The sequence below is a fragment of the Lepisma saccharinum genome, chromosome 30 (genome assembly GCF_977018435.1).
Source record: "Lepisma saccharinum chromosome 30, izLepSacc3.1, whole genome shotgun sequence".
In the NCBI taxonomy this organism is placed as follows: Eukaryota; Metazoa; Arthropoda; class Insecta; order Zygentoma; family Lepismatidae; genus Lepisma; species Lepisma saccharinum.
In genome coordinates, this window is record NC_139258.1 from 3770400 (window position 1) to 3790571 (window position 20172).

General features: G+C 39.7%; 1 protein-coding gene across 2 annotated transcripts in view; it reads left to right on the forward strand.

Moving 5' to 3' along the window:
* The first annotated feature begins 19538 nt into the window (after window positions 1-19538).
* Window positions 19539-20172, forward strand: part of LOC145981981 (aldehyde dehydrogenase, dimeric NADP-preferring-like) — a 183758-nt gene continuing 183124 nt past the window's right edge. Inside the window, exon 1 of one of the 2 annotated variants that reach the window (XM_083115497.1) lies at window positions 19539-19937. In XM_083115497.1, the coding sequence (XP_082971623.1) occupies window positions 19682-19937 (256 nt within the window). In that variant the 5' untranslated portion in view covers window positions 19539-19681. The remainder of the gene's footprint in view (window positions 19938-20172) is intronic. The other variant, XM_083115496.1, reaches the window with a different exon arrangement.

Consider the following 20172-nt stretch of genomic DNA (forward strand, 5'->3'; position numbering starts at 1 on the left):
AGTAAGCTGAAGTGTCTGTGTGTCTTCGCAGCATATGGGACAGCTTTCTTCTGTATGCTCAAACAGGTTCTTCATCTTCTTTAACAGGGATTGGTGCTGCTTTGCTACTTTCACTTTTAAATTTATCCAACTGTATTACAAATACATTGTGCCTTCTAGTGAAACACTCGTGCCAAACGGTTTCAAGGCAACACAATTATTAACAAAGACGCATCGAATGATTGTCAGTTGTCTGATTGTTCGTTCACGAATGAAGCTTGCCGATCCGATCCGTGATCTTGACGGTTTTGCATTTTGGTGAGTTTTGTCAACATTTGTTGCCTTCTTATTTTGCTTCTATATCCTTATTTCATGTCATGTTTTGTGTTTTCATTGCTTTGTGGCGATTTTCGCTTTCGCACAGGCACAACTGTCATACAAACTAGGTAATTGACTTTATACATACAGTATATGGAGTAAGGTTTACTTACATATGTTAAGAACTAGGCTAGGTATCTACAGATTTGATCATAATCTACTCGTAATATACATATTATTAATTATACACTTCTGTTTCACCGTATATTAGCTCTGTTCTGATTTGATGATATATATATATAATATATTCCATTGTCACGGGTGGGACACACGGAATACAATATTGATATTAAACTAACTATTCTACTGTTAGTCAAACAACATTTTTCTTACAGTTTTTGTGCAATGAAGTGTGAAACTTAACACTGTTGATTAAACATAATTGTCCTTAAAATACAGCGTGTCCACAATCAGACTCCAACATTTTGAAAGTCTATAACTTTTTCATTTTAAATTGTACAGCTGTGATTCCGGAAGCAGCAGAAGCAGAAACTCAAAAAGTTTATGTGGTAACGTTTTAGTGCGCGCAATAGCCGTAGTGGCGCTGCAGCACTCGATTGTTTGAAAATGGAGATTCTAAACGAGTGTGCACAGGTTCATTCGAAAGGAGTCCACAGATGTCAGTAAGACAAGCAGTGAAGAACTGTGTGAACTGTCGACCGTTTCATACCAAGTTCTCTCGCTGCTTGTCTTACTGACGTCTGTGGACTCCTTTCGAATGACCTCCGCACATTTTCTACAACCTGTTCCTGGATTCTGGGTTTACCACCACAGTGTCCTTTCAAAACATTGCTGGTCGCCAAAAACTGATCACACCACTTCTTTATAGTCGTGAATGTCGGAGGATCCTTATTGTACACACGACGAAAGTTTCGTTGCACTTGAATAAGTGATTTCGTTTCTGCACACCACCACACAACCTGTGCACGCTCGTTTGGAATCTCCATTTTCAAACAATCGATTGCTGCAGCGCCACTACGGATATTGCGCGCACTAAAACTTTACCACATACACTTTTTGAGTTTCTGCTTCTGCTGCTTCCGGAATCACAGCTGTACAATTTAAAATGAAAAAGTTATAGACTTTCAAAATGTTGGAGTCTCATTGTGGACACGCTGTACTTTCCCAGATTTATGGCTATAAGTGAACAATTTTGTGTCACGGGTGGGACAGACGAAACACTAACTCTTCACTTAATAAGAAATGTATTTTAATTTCCGTGAATTGTCAAATGATGAAAAAAGGTAATTGACCTTTGAATATTCTATTGGAGTTGAGGGAGAAATGTAACAGTTAAAGGAGAAGTTAATTGTTGTTTGGTGTTACGGGTGGGACATAATATAAAGCAAATGTAAATAAAAAAAGTTAATTAATTAAGTCTTGGAGTTTTATAAATCCCTCCTCTAGTATCCCGTTGGCCGATGATGTGAATGGTAGAATTCGAATTGTCCGACTTATATTAGTAATAGCTGCGTCTTAAAAATTTTCAACCTGACTTCTATGTAGTACACCCAATTATTAACCTCACTTCCAAGTAGTACACTCAATTATCAACCTCACTTCCATGTAGTACACCCAATTTTCAACCTCACTTCCACGTAGTACACCCAATTATTAACATCACTTCCACGTAGTACACCCAATTTTCAACCTCACTTCCATGTAGTACACCCGATTTTCAACCTCCCAAGTAGTACACCCAATTTTCAACCTCACTTCCATGTAGTACACCCAATTATCAACCTCACTTCCATGTAGTACACCCAATTATCAACCTCACTTCCACTTAGTACACTCAATTTTCAACCTCACTTCCATGTAGTACACCCAATTATTAACCTCACTTCCACGTAGTACACCAAATTTTCAACCTCACTTCCATGTAGTACATTCAATTATCAACCTCACTTCCATGTAGTACACCCAATTATCAACCTCACTTCCACGTAGTACACCCAATTATCAACCTCACTTCCAAGTAGTACACCCAATGTTCAACCTCACTCTCATATAGTACACCCAATTATCAACCTCACTTCCAAGTAATACACCCAATTATCAACCTCACTTCCATGTAGTACACCAAATTTTCAACCTCACTTCCATGTAGTACACCCAATTATCAACCTCACTTCCACGTAGTATACCCAATTATCAACCTCACTTCCACGTAGTACACCCAATTATCAACCTCACTTCCATGTAGTACACCCAATTATCAACCTCACTTCCACGTAGTACACCCTGGACTGCGTTTTGCAGACTAACGAGGCTCTGGCGTCTGGAACTATGCCAGTATAATCCTGGTTGTGTGTGTGTGTGTGTTGTCCTGTGTTTTGTCCTTATGTGAGGAAGGCGAAGAGAGTGGTAAAAACACACGGCTTGCAGGACAAGTTCCACCGCTGCAAACAGTGTTGGCGGGAGAACGCTGCTTGATCGTTTCTGTGCCGGAAATGGCAGGAGCAGTGTTGCTACATGAACGGAAATTTCCCTTGATGAAAGAAAATGTTTATGAAAAATATCGAAATTCCAGGAAAATTTGAAGTTTTCGGACTCCTGTATTTGTTTTACTTGCATGCCTGCTTTGGTGTTTTATTTCTATTATACAGGGTGCGAAATCCCGGCGGGGACGGGGGTGAATTCCCCCACCAACGATCTTGTCCTGAAATCTCCCCCCAAAACTCTTCCCGGGGGAGAGTTTTTGTTTTAACAACGAACATAAACAATTAGTTTGAGGTTCGAATATACTTGACTGGAATAATATCGAAAACATACAAAAAGAACGGACAACAAAGAGCCTCATCTCTTAGGACACTGAACCCAGCAATCCCCAGAACACACGAATTGGACCGATTGGTTATTTCTTCTCCATTTCTCATCGCCTTTCGTTAGCAACCACGAAGTATATAAATATATTAGTAAAACACGTAATAGCACTTATGTGTTTATTTATTTATTGAGAAAATTCCAGATACAGCACAGGTGGCCATTTTACACTGAAATTGTCAACAATGAGAAAGCAATAATAATAATAATAAGCAAAAATTAAAAAAATAAAAAAAATAATAATTACGAGTAACAAAGCAACATAAAGTGAATAGCAAATGAACAAAAAAATAAGTAAAAGATGGCACTATGTGATATTAATTACAAGCATTTCTTCTGATAGAAGACCGAAAGGCAAACTCGGAGGAAAATACATCAATATTTGAGGGGAGATCATTGTATTGTGCTGCAAGTCTGTAAAAGAGAGATCTTTTTTGAATTTCCAGTCTAGGTTTTTTTCTATAAAATAATCTTGTGTTGCGAGTTGTGCGCATAGGTACTCGAAAGTAAAATTCCTCAAGAAGTGTGTTGCAGCGGATTTTGCCATTCACAATTTTGTATAAATAACTTAAATCATTCTGCAAACGTCGCTGATAAGCAGTTTGTAAGTTTAGAAAAGACAAGAGATGCGGAGATGAAAAATTGCGTAATGAGGGAACCCTGTGACGGACTATAGCTAGGAAGAAGTGAAAGGCTGAATCGATTCTGGAGAGGTGAATGGGACATGCCATGGACCAGACGGGAGAGCAGTATTATATTATTGGGGAGATGAATGATTTGAAGTACAAGGTGAGGGCTGAGATGTCAGTAATTTCAGTGAAACGGTACAGTAAACCTAAGAGACGCATGGCCTTTTTTGTGGTGAATAAAATATGTTCCTGAAATGTGAGTTTTTGGTCGAAAACAATGCCTAGGTCTTTGTGAGAGGATACTGCTTTGATGTTATTGCCAGAGATGGAGTATTTTATGCAGAAAACTATTATCTTCTTATATGTCTCTTAATTGTTGTCCCTCCTCTCTTACGCAAATCATTGTGCATTGTATCAGTAGTACATCATAATCTTAAGTTTGCAATTACATTTTGAATGAAAGCCGGTCGATATAATATATTGTATATTTTATAATATAATTTGATTATTTAACAATTGACACATATTTAATGACATTATATATACGTGTATATATATATATATATATATATATATATATATATATATATATATATATATAGGCCCTATATATATATATATATCGTGTGTGTGTGTGTCTGTCTGCTCCTTCCCCCCCCCAAAAATCTGTAGTGATTTCGCACCCTACTATTATACCTAATGCATCTAGATAGGGGTGTATAGTAAATATAATAAGTAAATAAATATGAATTTCTGCCGTAAACCAGATCAAATTTTGTAGATACGCCACTGCGTTTCACTATAATATCCCGCTTTGCTCATCTTGCACCTATCAACGTAGGATGCAGCAGTGACAGCCCGAAGTTTCTACGGTTCAACGGACATCTTTATTCCCTTGAATAAAATCTCTATAAAATCGGTTTCTCAATAGGCGAATTGACAATGATAATGGATTTCAGAAACAGATGCAAAGAGCTTCAAGACAAGACGAAGACCCAATACTAAGAAAAAGTTGTTTCACAAAATTGAATCTTTTTGGGCAGATTTTAAAAATCTGAAAATTAAGAATTGTGAAAACCTTTTTACTGCCCTGTACGAGGGTCACTATTTATATTTTGAGCCTTGGCAACACTGATTGAAGTTAGGCGCGATTTGACGTTTGCACGGAATCGTCTGGCATTATTGACCATAACGTACTTCAAATGTTTTGTCAATAGCTTCATTTGTGTTGTTTATGTTACCTTGGAGATTGCGCGACAACAATAAAATGGAATTAACTCGTGAACATTTTCGTGCGATGATTTTTTACGATTTTCGATGTGGATTATCAAGACAAGAGTGCATCGATCAACTTACTTCCACGTTTGGCGATGAAACCCCATCCTTTGCCACTGTGAAACGCTGGTATAACGAATTTAATCGTGGCCGCCATTCGCTCACCGACGAGATTGGCGAAGGTCGTCCAAAATCAGTTGTTGTTCAAGAAAACATTGATGCTGTGCAAAACCTAATACTGCAAGATCGTCATGTGACATACTGTGAGATTGAGGCAACCATACGCATTCGTTCCACCAGCATATATAAAATATTACATGATCATTTAGCTGTGAGAAAGGTATGTTCTCGTTGGATCCCACACAATTTGACAAAAACTCAAAAAGACGCTCGCGTCAATTGGTGCAAACAAATGCTCAATAAATACAATCGTGGTGCTTCAAAAGACGTATGTAAGATTGTAACAGGTGACGAATCATGGATATATGCATATGAGCCGGAACGTAAACAGCAGTCGACTGTATGGGTGTTTCAAGATGAACCCAATCCAACAAAAGTTGTTCGCGCTCTAAACACATCGAAACAAATGGTCGCCTGTTTTTTCGGGAAAACTGGTCATGTGGCAACTGTGCCTTTAGAGGAACGTAGAATGGTCAACTCTGAATGGTACACAACAATTTGTTTGCCAGAGGTCTTCGGTCAAATACGGAAAACAAACAAACGCCGTCGGATCATTCTTCATCAAGACAATGCCAGCTGTCACACATCTCGTCTAACAACCGACTTTATGAACAGTCAAAAAATCGAATTGATGGGTCATCCGCCGTACAGTCCTGATTTCGCACCCAATGACTTCTTCTTGTTCCCGAATGTCGAGAATAAATTGCGTGGACAACGATTTTCGTCGGCGGAAGACGCCGTTGATGCGTTCAAAAACCATATTATGGAGGTGTCTCAAGAAGATTGGATAAACTGCTTTGACAAATGGTTCGAACGAATGCAAAAGTGTATTGACCATAAAGGAGAATACTTCGAAAAACAATAAAGCAGTTTTCAATGCCATATTCCTGTTTTTTCATTGTTAGGCTCAAAATATAAATAGTGACCCTCGTACAACCTATTTTTATTTAGATCGTTCGGCGCCCAGGGTCGACTTCCGCTGCCCCCTAGCTACGTTTCTGAACTTGATAAGACTAAGATTATTTTTTATTTATTTATTTTACTTCGCGTTTTGTGCCTCTTGGCTAATTTGCGAAGATGGGGATGAGTGATGAAATGATGAAAATGATAAATGGACATTCACAAACAAACATGCCCGAGCGGGATTCGAACCCGGGACCTTTGGCGTCGCAGCGCGATGTGCAAACCACTTAACCACAGGGCCCGGCGATAAAACTAAGAAATTCATGCAGTGCGAGCGAAGCGAGCAAGAAAATTTTACGAAAGTATTTTTATTTGCATAAAATTTGAAGTTGTGGGCGGTAATTGCCCCCTGCAGGTACACTTGGCCGTCAATGTTTGCCCCCTCCTGCACCCCTAGAACTCATTTCAGTCCAAGGTTGGGAGGGGGAATGCCCTCCTGCCACCCTGTGGTTGCGCCACTGTTCCAAGTCCGATTAGCCTATCTGTGCATGAAGTGCACTTAAAACGACAATTCAATTCCAGCATTTCATTTTCGTGTAAGTTAACTGGTTAATTTTTCAATTCCAGCAATTCATTTTCATGTAAGTTAACTGGTTAATTTTTCAATTCCAGCATTTCATTTTCATGTAAGTTAACTGGTTAATTTTTCAATTCCAGCAATTCATTTTCATGTAAGTTAACTGGTTAATTTCTAATTGGAGTCCAAACTCGAGTAATCTATTCTCAGCCGGGATCCAGACGTCTCTGGTTTACACCATTTGACGGCGGAAGAAGAAATAATCCTCGCGTTGTTACACAACTCACGGAACTGATTCACTCCCTATATAGCTCTCCTCGCTGCGTAACGTAGATCGGGGGGGGGGGGGGGAGGGGATAAACGCGAGAGAAGTAGAAAAAGTGCTCGTTTTCAATATCACTGACTACTCTCGACATATGACCAAATGGTGAGGAGTCTCAAGTATGAAAAGCAGGTCAAATGACATAATTTCAGTTTTCCTGAAGAAGGCACTTTCTCGGGGCAGAAGCGTCTTCATTTCTCGTCAAATGGGTTCTACTGAACGGAAAGAGAAGGTACTATTGAATGCCGAGCCAGTGTTGCCAAATGCCAAAGCATAAAATAACCGAATAGATTAGTCTATATTGTGTCACATTTTATTAAAATTATTAGCATTAAACCTGATTCCATAAGTATACTGAGATTGTTCAGGATAACAGTACTAGTTTAAATAATAATAGTTCTTATTGAAGTTGTAAGAAAAATATTACTTTACATGAATTTTTGGTGGACTTGTGCCCACACTTCAAACTCTCCATTTCACTGCTTAATGTTTTTTTGGGGATTCTTATTCGGGTTTAGTATATGCTAGGCCACAGTGAGCGTCGTCGGGAATTTTTGTAGGGGGGGGAGGGGCATGGGTGGAGTTTGAGCTTTTGCTTTGGGAGGGCCAGACTCTGGGAGAAGCATTCGTATGATGTACCTGAGGGTTGTTGAATATCCCCTAGCTTATAAGGGGTCCGGAGACCTTCCCCTGGAAATTAGAAAACAACAACTTAAAAACACTGAGTTCTAGGTCTTTTAGATTTGAAAATGTTAAATTTCCTCGCTTAAGTAAACAAATATAAACAAATATTAATTAGTATATTGGTTGTCAGTTTTAAAAGAAGCAAAACAGTACGATTATTGCATTTTGCATTTCATTATTTTTTTATTGATACAATACTCGTATTACTTTTAAAAAGTTACGGTACAATAGTAAGCTTCAGAAATTTTAGAAAAATTAGATTGAAAAGTTCTTTTGATGCCCCAGCAGTAACTGTTGACTCAACACAAAGTCATTTTACGTTTTTCTTTCTTCAAACTGTACACATCAATCAAATCGTCCAAGACCCGCTATTGCGGCGCAATTACCGCACATGCCATCATGCCAAACGTCAAGATTTGCGGTATGGCTTCATAACAAAAATGTAGTAACTGAAATTAATCATGTGTTATTTGTTTAATCTTTTTTAAGTTGGGGGCTAGGCCCCCCCTGGCCTCTCCAGAACTCCGCCTATGGGGAGGTGGTCAGGTCTTTGATAAAACTTGAAACTTGTGTAGGAATAATAATAGCAATAATTATTATTACCACGGTTATAATTGTTATTTTACAATAATTATTATAAAACTATAAGTAAACCAATTTTGTTCCAAATGTTATTATTATTGATTGCTGTTTTAAGTCCACTTTATGCACAGTAAGGCTAATCGGGACTGGACGTACACTTTAAAGTGGGATCCGAACCACTATGTGCCCCAACAGGGTATCGAACCCGGGACCTCTTTATTACAAGGTGACCTCGTTACCACTACGCCATCGGAGAGGCTATCATTATTATTATTATTATATAAATGGAGAAACTTTGCTACTTAATGCACCAGGCAAGTTAATGTCAATAACAACAAGATGTCATTTTTATTCATATGCAGTGATATATTACTAAGTATAACATCAAATCTGATAATTTATGTTGTAAACACTTGTCTTAATATTTTTTTGTACTCATTGATTGAGATACTAAAATCAAGATTAGATTGCAATATAGATATTTTGTTGTACGCAAAGGACATTCTAAATAATGGTGAATTCTTGAATCTTTCTGTTTTAGGAATATCATAAGACATTGCCGCAGCCTTAAGCCCCATTTCTTTGCATTGAAACATATCTTTTGGAGAAAAGTAGGGTTATCGTTTTGTACAGAAATATTTGTTGTGTTATTTCCCTTCTATTAATAAGACTTTCATAATTAAACTCATTAAGTAGGTCATTGTATGATAAGTTATTATAATATGATGGTACATTATACTTTTTGTAATACAAATATCTTTAAAAAAATCGTTTTTGAATTTTTTCAATTACCAACTCCTGGGATTTATAATATGTAAACCAAACATTAGAACAATATTCAAGCTTACTTCTAACTAATGTATTATACAAGAGAGAAATACTGTCTACATTAGTTAGATTCCTCGTATTTCTTATAAGAAAACCTAATGATCGAAATGCATTGTTTACCATGTATGATACATGTTTGTTAAACATCATATTACGATCCATAATAATGCCTAGGTCCTTAATAAAATTTATTCTTTCAAGCTCTTCTCCACACATAAAATAGGAGATTTTAGAGGTATATTCCACTACTTTTTACAGTCCATACAGTTAGTGTTAGAGGAAAATCTTAGTCAGAAAGTTCATGTTGTGTGTCCTCTCGCATAAAATTCTCAGTTTTAGAATTTTACAAACTGCGGAATCGTTTATTCCTTGACTTCAATGATTGAATAGGGTGCGAAATCCTGTGGGGAAGGGGGGATTTCCCCCACCAACAATCTTGGTCTGAAAAATCCCCCCCAACATTTTTTGGGGGAGAGAGTTTTTGTTACAACAAACGGAAGATAAGCAATTACTTTTAATTTCAAATATACTGTACTAAGAATAATATCGAATACATATACAAATTAGTGTAGTTTTGAGTATTCAATGATTTTTCTCTCTCAAGAGATCATTAACAAATCTACATCAATATGCACAATAAAAGTAAAACAAGAATGCAAAACAATAATAACAAATAAATCTAATTGATTTATACACTATGTGGAAGAAAGTCATTGGACACCCCGGTTTCAACTCTGAAACGAACTCCTCATGGAAAAGAGAGTACAGACGGGTGTATATATACGGCAGCAGGAGGCTTCTCAGATCATTCGCTGATAAAATGACGGACAGGAAAGAGCTCAGCATGTTTGAAAGAGGGATCATAGTAGACTGCTCCATAGGAGGCATGAGTATACGTAGCATAGCTGATGCCCGACAGGTCCCTAAATCAACTGTAGCCTTTGTCATCAAGAAGTGGAAGGAAATGGGACACTGCAGCAATGCACCACAAAGTGGAAGACCCACGAAGTTGGACGACCGGGACAGGAGAGTGCTGAAGAAGGAGATTCGGAAAAACAGGAGCCGTCCGATGCGTTCGATTGCAGAAGAGTTTCAAAGTTGTAACGGTCCGCCCTGGATCGTACTTGGTTCGATGGGTCTATTGAGCCTCGGCTTCACACTCAGTATCGCTTCGGGGCTTGAGTCTCCTCGGCTCAAGGTTCGGGTTATTCCGGCTTCTTCAATCCTCGATGTAAGGTCCCTCGTAATTCTAGGTCAAAGGTTCTCAATGTACTTATAGATCTTGATCAAGATTCTATAAGCAATCAACAATCCTTTTTCCCACTAGGTTCTGTCGATATTCAGTTAAGTATCCAACTTCCTTTTCTCTTTTCAGCCTCTGACCAGAGAACTGAAAATTAATCTGTGACCACAGAATAAGAAAAGGTGTTCCCTGACCAGGGACACAAACGTTGACTACTAACAGTCTATCGACCGATCCCGAATTCTGGTATATCCTACGACAATCACAATCCTCTCAATTATATCTCCTGACCAGGAGCATAGAACCGAGAGAACATAAGCCTTCTGACCAGAAGAGCTAAGTAATTGTCCTAACGATAGTCCAGAATAAACTAATTCCTAGTAGCGACGTGGAAGTAAACGCAGAAATACGGGTGTGAAAAGAAAAGACGGTAATACAAGTTCCGTATTTATCTGGAGTTCGAATACAAAGGCCACGGGCCACCGAGCTTCGCTGCTTATATAGGATTTCTCGGTGCCGTGAAGGATTTACAAACTTTTATCTTAACATCAATTTTACATTACAATAAAATACATATTAATAAAATATCAATGAGGAACATAATTTTCTACATGCAGAAATTACTATTTTTAACCTTCTGTGAATATTAAATATGCAATATAATTTTCATTGTTACACTCAGCATTTAATTTGACTAGGGAGTAGGGCTTTTTCCAACTACCCTCTCTCCCTGCAACGGCCACGCGAAAAGACAACAAAGAAAAGAAAGAAAGTTTACAACGTTAAAATGTTAAGCAATTTTTTTTTTAAATACAGGTTTTGTCTTGCGCGGGCATAACTTTCGTTTACCTTAACGTAACTAAATTCTGATTACACCGTCTTGCAGTAAAAGAATCAGGGATTAATATGATATTAGTTAAATTATTGTCCGCCAAGGGACACGACAGATATAGCGTTGGGAAGACAGCCTAATCTTTCGTCTTTTCCCCGGTTTCAACGTTTACATAAAGTTGAGTCTGCCTGGCTTCTACACAATAGCGATTGTTTTCTCGCATTGTTGTCCCCGATAACGAAATTCCAGCTCAGCTTGCTGGCAGAAAGAAGCAAACTCTTTGAACTTATATTTAACATCTGGATGTATACTCTATATACGAGGTGGGGTCCACTTTTCTTGGTAATTAACCATTAACACCCAAAAATTATAAATACCAAACAAAGGAAAATATTAAGTTTATATACATCCTTGTAACGTGAACACTGCTACACGTTACAATTGCCCCGCTTCCTAGGAGAAAATTTGAACAATTTTCTCTTTCACAGAAAAATTGTGAAAATTTTCAAAACTTCACTTAATGTTCATAAACAATTCACTGACAACTCTTGACGTTCCACACTAGTCACAAGAAATCTGGCTTTCTCCGAGTATTTCTCTTCGTCGTTCCTGGGAACAGGTGAACTTCTTTAGGTTCTTGTAGTTAACTCGATCTACAGGCTCCTTTTCTAAAGCTTCTAGCTAGGCCACTGAGATCGCATATGGATTCCTAAACACTGGTTCAAAATCCTTCATCCATATCTCACAATAAACATCTTTACCACAGACAGGTCTTTGTGAAAATACGTGGTGATATTTCATAAGCAAATGGAACAAACTATCCTGTTCACTCTTGGACAAGAATTGACTTTCTTCAACTTTTTCCATAATTTTATCTTCACTGGCACTCCACTTATCCAACACAGCGATGTTTACTCTGGCTTCCTTTTCTAATCGGAACGGAACTTAAGCAAGATTCCTATTTGAACCTTGGTTAGTGGGAACTACTGGAGCACTCCAATAGTACTGACGAGTCTGCTCAAGCGCTTGTTGTTGTTCAAAGGTCCTCGGTAACTCGGATTCATATGTCTGAGATCCTGAAGTCACGAATTGCCGGTTAGGAGAATTGTAGACTCTTCTTCGAGGAGGAGATGCAGAGTTTCTTCTTCTCTCGACATAACCTCCTTCTGGTGCTCTCGTCTCGGGATCAGATCTGGGCTCTGGTATATTAGGCCGACTCCTATACCACGTCCTTCCTCTAAATTCCCTAGTTTGACGGTAACCATTATTACCTGTCATTGGTTCCTCGTGGTTACGGACGTCGTTGTTAAAGTTTCTCCCCGCAGGGCCGTGGTTTTCTCGGACGACTTGTCTTACTGCTGTATTTCTCTGCGGTGGTTGCTGGTTTCTAAACCTTCCATTATTACTGTTCCCAGCTTCATTTCTCTTGAACCAATCTGCTCTCCAGCTTTCGGACTCTTCATTCACTTCATATCTTTTCAGAAACGCTGCTAACTCTTCCATTGTCTTCGGTGGGTTAACGAGGCAAAGCTGTCTGACTTTATAAGACATCTGTCTGATTATCATATTCACGACTTCACTTTCTATGAGTACTGGAGAAAGATTCTTAAAACCAGCATAGATTCCCCACGCATACTCTTCCATGGTTTGACCCTGGCCTTTATAGTACTTTCTATTTCTCAAGACGTCCAGTTGTCTTTGTTTTGCTTCCTCTGAAGCAAACGTAGCAGTAAACTTTTTACAAAACCCATTGTAGTCCCTAAACTCTTCGTAATGGGCCTGGAACCAATGCTCGGCTTGTCCGGTAAACAATCTGGATAGTAACTGGAGACGATATTTGTGTGGAACTTGCATAAGCTCAAAGTTAACATTTAGTTCCTTCAAATACTTCTGTGCACTCTGAGCTTCAATGTTACCACTGAACTTAGGGAGTTGATTTAATTCAGATATTCGAGGTAATTTTCCATATCGTCCTTCGATCCTTTTATCAAATTCCGAATCTGAAGATGGAGTTGAGTACCTTCCGCGTCTTCGCCTCTTATGACGAATCCTTCCCGGTGGTCTTTCGTCCTCGGAGGAGGAATCACAAGAAGTTCTCTTCCGATTTTTTTCTCTTTTCGACGTTTTTCTAAACCTACCAGCATCAGTGTTACCAATGGAGGTCACCATTTTACTGTGATTAATTATTTCTTCCAAACCATGAACATTTGGATCTTCCACTGTGGGCCTAACATTATTCTTCCTCGAGATCTTTCTCTTACTCGGAGGTCCGCGTGCACCCTCACACTCAACGTAATCTGACGTCTCTCCCGCTGACTGATGGTTATCAAAGCCATAAGGTGACTTAACAGCGGTTTCCTGCTGAGATGGATCTATGTGAAGTCCTTGAAGCCTGCCTCTCAGGAAGCTTATATTTTGTTCCACGTTTAATTTCAGCTGACGTAACTCGGTGGCCACACAAGTGTTATTCTTTGCAATGTTATCCACTTCTTCACGAACGCTGGTTATATTGTGGGTTACTTCTTCACGGAAGCTGGAAATACTAGTATTTATCTCTTCACAGAAAGAGGAAACCTTACTCTCTCCTTGACGTAGTTCTTCACCAAAATTCTCTAACCTCTCAAAGCACTCAGCAACCTTAGAACTTACTTCCTCATTTTTCCCTAGATAAGCAGTCATCTGTTCCTTAATCTCGGTTACACTCACTCCCAGAGTGTCCATGGAACGAGTAATTCCTTCTATTTCACGCTCTCGCTCAACTGTAAGCGTTGTGTGGAGTACCTCCCACTTCTCATTATTTTGGGACTGTTCCTTGCTTAGAGTTTCATGCAGCTGTTTCCACCGTTCTTCATTTTCAGATCTATCAGCTTGTCGTTTTCTTTCTTCTTCTGCTTTCTCTTCTTGTCGCTTTCTTTCTTCTTCTGCTTTCTCTTCTTGTCGCTTTCTTTCTTCTTCGGCTTTCTCTTCTTGTCGCTTTCTTTCTTCTTCGGCTTTCTCCTCTTGTCGCTTTCTTTCTTCTTCGGCTTTCTCTTCTTGTCGCTTTCTTTCTTCTTCGACTTTCTCTTCTCGTCGCTTTCTTTCTTCTTCTGCTTTCTCTTCTTGTCGCTTTCTTTCTTCTTCTGCTTTCTCCTCTTGTCGCTTTCTTTCTTCTTCTGCTTTCTCTTCTTGTCGCTTTCTTTCTTCTTCGGTTTTCTCTTCTTGTCGCTTTCTTTCTTCTTCGACTTTCTCTTCTTGTCGTTTTCTTTCTTCTTCGGCTTTCTCCTCTTGTCGCTTTCTTTCTTCTGCTGCTTTCTCTTCTCTTAATATACTCCAGAACTGTTGCCACCTGTTCTCTTCAGCGATTTTTTTAGCTTTCTCTTCCGCCTTCCGGGCTTTCACCTCTGCAGCCTTTTCTATTTGACGTTTCCTTTCTTCTTCTGCTTTCTCTTCACGTCGCTTTCTTTCTTCTGCGGCTTTTTCTTTCTTTCTTTTCTTTTCTTCCATTTCGGACCAAACTGTCAACCACAGAGGAAGTTCAATAGCAGGTTCCTTATTCTCATCGTCATTGCCCTGGCAACCTTTACACCGGACGGCATCTAAATTTTGCCCTTCCACGGATTCAGCCTCAAATTCACAAACGAAATGCTTCCACTGGCTGCAGGAAATGCACCGAAATGCCCCCTTATCTTCATCTTGATCGGAGCAACAATCAAAGTGCAAATTTCCGTCTTCCTCTACAATCGTCGGCAATGAATTGCGTTTAGACTTTCTTGTTGCCATCTCGATGTTTCGTAATTTCAGAAGAACCACCGGATATATACTTCGAGCCCCAAACGTTGCAGCGCCACTTGTAACGGTCCGCCCTGGATCGTACTTGGTTCGATGGGTCTATTGAGCCTCGGCTTCACACTCAGTATCGCTTCGGGGCTTGAGTCTCCTCGGCTCAAGGTTCGGGTTATTCCGGCTTCTTCAATCCTCGATGTAAGGTCCCTCGTAATTCTAGGTCAAAGGTTCTCAATGTACTTATAGATCTTGATCAAGATTCTATAAGCAATCAACAATCCTTTTTCCCACTAGGTTCTGTCGATATTCAGTTAAGTATCCAACTTCCTTTTCTCTTTTCAGCCTCTGACCAGAGAACTGAAAATTAATCTGTGACCACAGAATAAGAAAAGGTGTTCCCTGACCAGGGACACAAACGTTGACTACTAACAGTCTATCGACCGATCCCGAATTCTGGTATATCCTACGACAATCACAATCCTCTCAATTATATCTCCTGACCAGGAGCATAGAACCGAGAGAACATAAGCCTTCTGACCAGAAGAGCTAAGTAATTGTCCTAACGATAGTCCAGAATAAACTAATTCCTAGTAGCGACGTGGAAGTAAACGCAGAAATACGGGTGTGAAAAGAAAAGACGGTAATACAAGTTCCGTATTTATCTGGAGTTCGAATACAAAGGCCACGGGCCACCGAGCTTCGCTGCTTATATAGGATTTCTCGGTGCCGTGAAGGATTTACAAACTTTTATCTTAACATCAATTTTACATTACAATAAAATACATATTAATAAAATATCAATGAGGAACATAATTTTCTACATGCAGAAATTACTATTTTTAACCTTCTGTGAATATTAAATATGCAATATAATTTTCATTGTTACACTCAGCATTTAATTTGACTAGGGAGTAGGGCTTTTTCCAACTACCCTCTCTCCCTGCAACGGCCACGCGAAAAGACAACAAAGAAAAGAAAGAAAGTTTACAACGTTAAAATGTTAAGCAATTTTTTTTTTAAATACAGGTTTTGTCTTGCGCGGGCATAACTTTCGTTTACCTTAACGTAACTAAATTCTGATTACACCGTCTTGCAGTAAAAGAATCAGGGATTAATATGATATTAGTTAAATTATTGTCCGCCAAGGGACACGACAGATATAGCGTTGGGAAGACAGCCTAATCTTTCGTCTTTTCCCCGGTTTCAACGTTTACATAAAGTTGAGTCTGCCTGGCTTCTACACAATAGCGATTGTTTTCTCGCATTGTTGTCCCCGATAACGAAATTCCAGCTCAGCTTGCTGGCAGAAAGAAGCAAACTCTTTGAACTTATATTTAACATCTGGATGTATACTCTATATACGAGGTGGGGTCCACTTTTCTTGGTAATTAACCATTAACACCCAAAAATTATAAATACCAAACAAAGGAAAATATTAAGCTTATATACATCCTTGTAACGTGAACACTGCTACACGTTACAAAGTGCGACCAATTTGACTGTTTCGACGAAGACACTTCGCAAGGAGGCACATGCGCTCGGTTATCATGGTCGAGCCGCTGCCCACAAACCCCTGATAACAAAAAACAATAAGCGGCAGAGAATATGCTGGTGTAAAGAGCGGAGAAACTGGACGGTGGAGCAATGGCGGAAGGTCGTATGGAGCGATGAATCACGCTTCACACTGTTTCGATCAGATGGGAGAGTGTGGGTATGGCGATTACCTAGAGAACGTCTGTTACCTGAGTGTGTAGTGCCCACAGTGAAATATGGTGGTGGGGGCATCATGTTCTGGGGTTGTTCCAGCTGGCATGGCGTGAGTCCACTGGTACCGGTGTATGGCCACATGACGTCTGCGTTCTACCGAGATATTCTCGACAAGTCCATGCTCCCCACATTGTGGAGTTTCCAAGGAAACGAAGAATGTGTGTTCCAGGACGATAATTCGACTTGTCATGTTTCCAGGGCTACCACGGAATAGTATGCAGGAAATAATGTCATCCAACTGGATTGGCCTGCTCAGACCCCTGACCTCAACCCTATTGAACATCTATGGGACGAACTGGAGCGCCAATTGAGGTTGCGATCGCCTTGTCCTTCTACAGTTCCAGGGTTGGTGACTGTATTGCAGGAGGAATGGCGGAATATCCCACTCGGTGTACTACAAGACCTTGTGGCCAGTTTACCACGACGAGTGGCTACTGTTATCGCTGCCAAAGGTGGACCGACCTCCTATTGATTGCAAGAAAACTGATGGTATCCGCTGACATGTGGTGTCCAATGACTTTCTTCCACATAGTGTATTAACATAAAGCAAAAACTAAGCAAAACTTACACATAATAAAACCACTTCAACTATTTCATAATTTATTAACATCTTTAACATCTTTAACCACGTAGTTTGCTACTTTATAATATCTGATATATTTAAAGTAACAAATTTATTTATTTTTGGGTAATTAATAATAATAATATATTTTTAATTGAGTAATTTATTTTTACATTTAATAACATTATAAATATGTTTATCGTATAATTTATATGTATGTTTGTGGGGAGGGGGGTTTGTAGATTAAGATCTTTCTCCCGCCCCCACTAATCTTAAATGATTTCGCACCCTATGATTGAATATGAAAAGATAACCTTTTTTTAACCCAATTTCTTCGATCCAACGCAATTTTTACCTTGTTCATTCTCTTTGAATACTAACTAACTGAACTTTATGTATTATTAACAATACTTATAACAGGCTTGGAGCTTTTTTTGTTACTTTAAGGGGGAGAGGGACAATTTCCCCACGGTCTTTCTCGCTGCGGCAGCTGGCGGTCACTGTTGCCAACTTCGCTCTTTTGGAGTCAGATCTGGCTCTTTCGTGCACTCGTTTGGCTGTGCACTGTGGCACCCGCCCCCTGCCCCACTATGATGCCACCACTAGCTCCGGCCCACAAAGACCAACTTTTGCAATGAGTGTGCATTTTGCACGTGACGTGATATTGTTATATTGGCTACGTCACCCACCCCTCTTACCTCCTCAGCTACATTTATATAGCGCTGAGGCTAAGGTGAAGATCACAATATTGTTATCCGGGAATTCTTTATTTTATATTTCATATGAGCATCAGTGGATTATTAAGATGGGTGATGCAGCCAAATCTAGACGGTGAAAATTAAGAATAAATTGCCGTCACTTTAAAGCTAACGGTAATAGCAGCGCCCCCTCCCCTCTGACACCTAAAATTACCCCAGGAGGCACTTTATGCAGCCTTCGTTAATCTAGCTCCTTGAAAGTCACCTTTAGCTCTATTAATGGTGAAATTTAGCTCTTTTATGCACATCAGGTTTGGCAACACTGTCAGGATGGCCGTATGAGGCAAGGAGAAATGCATTAGGTTTATGGGACCATTATTTTATTCGTTCTCTGGGGAATATCAAACATCCAATGACGTAGAAAAGTGCATGGACGGAAAAAGGACACGTTGAACTATGTCATAGTAGAAGGAAAAGTCGAAACTCCCATTTGATCAGCCGTAACTTGAAGTTGAAGTCGATTTCCTATAAGAAATACATATTTTTCAAACATCGTGTCTAGCTTACTAATCAATTTGAAAAACAGTTTCCACCTGCAACATGGAGACAAGTCCATACTCTCTTGCATACTAATCCCTTTCTTTAAATAGCAGTGCCCAATCTGACGATATTGAAATAAATGCACAACTGGTGCGTCGACGGACTGATTCGACCCCCTCCCCTCTCCCGACGCCAAAGTTGGGCACCTAATCCAGATGTATTTTTAAGAGCCTGCCTAATGGCGTCGTGGTAGTCCTGTCGCCTTGTAATCAAGGGCTCCTGGGTTCGATTCCCGGTGAAGGTACATTGTACAGTGGTTAAGGTCTCACTTTAAACTGTAGGCCCATTCCCGATAAGCATGTATGAGAATACATGTCATAGACTAAGAGAAACGTTCTATTTCTGCCATGAGAAAATAAGGTTTAGATATTTTCCTATCCATTGAAATTAATAATAGTCCACATTGGCGAATATAACAAATTTGAAAGTGGTATGCACATGATTACTTCGAAAGTATCAAGGGGGGCAGTTTCCCCCTACGCTTTTTGCCTTACCTTATCTAACAAGGGAAAGTAAACTGTCCTTGCCCCCGCCCCCGTTTTGGCCCTCCTTTGGATTCCATTCGCCGCCACTGTGTAAAACAATTCTTTCTAATCGTCTTCTTTGACGAAACTTTTTGTTGTATCTAACCTTTTTGTCGAATCCCGGCCTGGGCATGGATGTTTGTGAGTGTCCATTCATCAATTTCATCATATCATCACAAATTAGCCAAAAGTGGCACAAAAGTGAAGTAAAATAAAGCAAATCAATCTAATCTCTTGCATTTGTTTTCTTCATGAAACCGTCCAAGCTTAGCGGGTTTTCACACCGGTTGGCAACACTACTCAAAACAACGTGCTCTGCAACCAATAGCGTTCCTTACACGCAAAGGCTTGACGTTTATCCACGGCAACCGCAAAGGCGCCACTTGCAACCTGCCCGGTGCGTGTAGTTCGCTGCAAGTCTGCCAGAGGTCCTTGCAACTCGTTTGGCGCGTGAGGGCTGCTTATCGAATTAACTCAGACCGATTTTCAATTTGTAAACAAACGGGTAGTGTTTGTGGTTTGTTGTAAAAATGAAGAAGGAAGTTTTAGCCGGCGTGCAGGGGGACGGCCCATCTGCGGGGGACCCTGTTCTGCAGACAGTTATCGATCTGAAAGAGGTGAACGACTCGTTGGGACAAATAGCACTGAATACAATAAATCAGGACGATAGTAAGCTGGTTATAGAGGTGGAACCAGCGGATTTTGTGAAAGTGGATATCCCCTCATTCGAATACAAAGAAACCAACGGATTACCATCACAAGAAGACGATACTTCGGCTGAGGAAGGTAAGAATCTTTTGTTTATTGAAATTGTGGCACTATCGTCATAAGACTTGGTTCAGTATTACAAATAAAATCCCGAATTTTCCGTCTTGGGGTTGTGAGTTCGGTTTTAGGGGGTGTAAGGGTAAATTTAGTCAAATTACTACAAATTAGATCTTTGTGTAGGGGTGTGTGAGTAAACCTTCTCCTAACCCTATCCTACCCGTGCCGTACGAGAATCTTACTTGGGGTGGGGGCT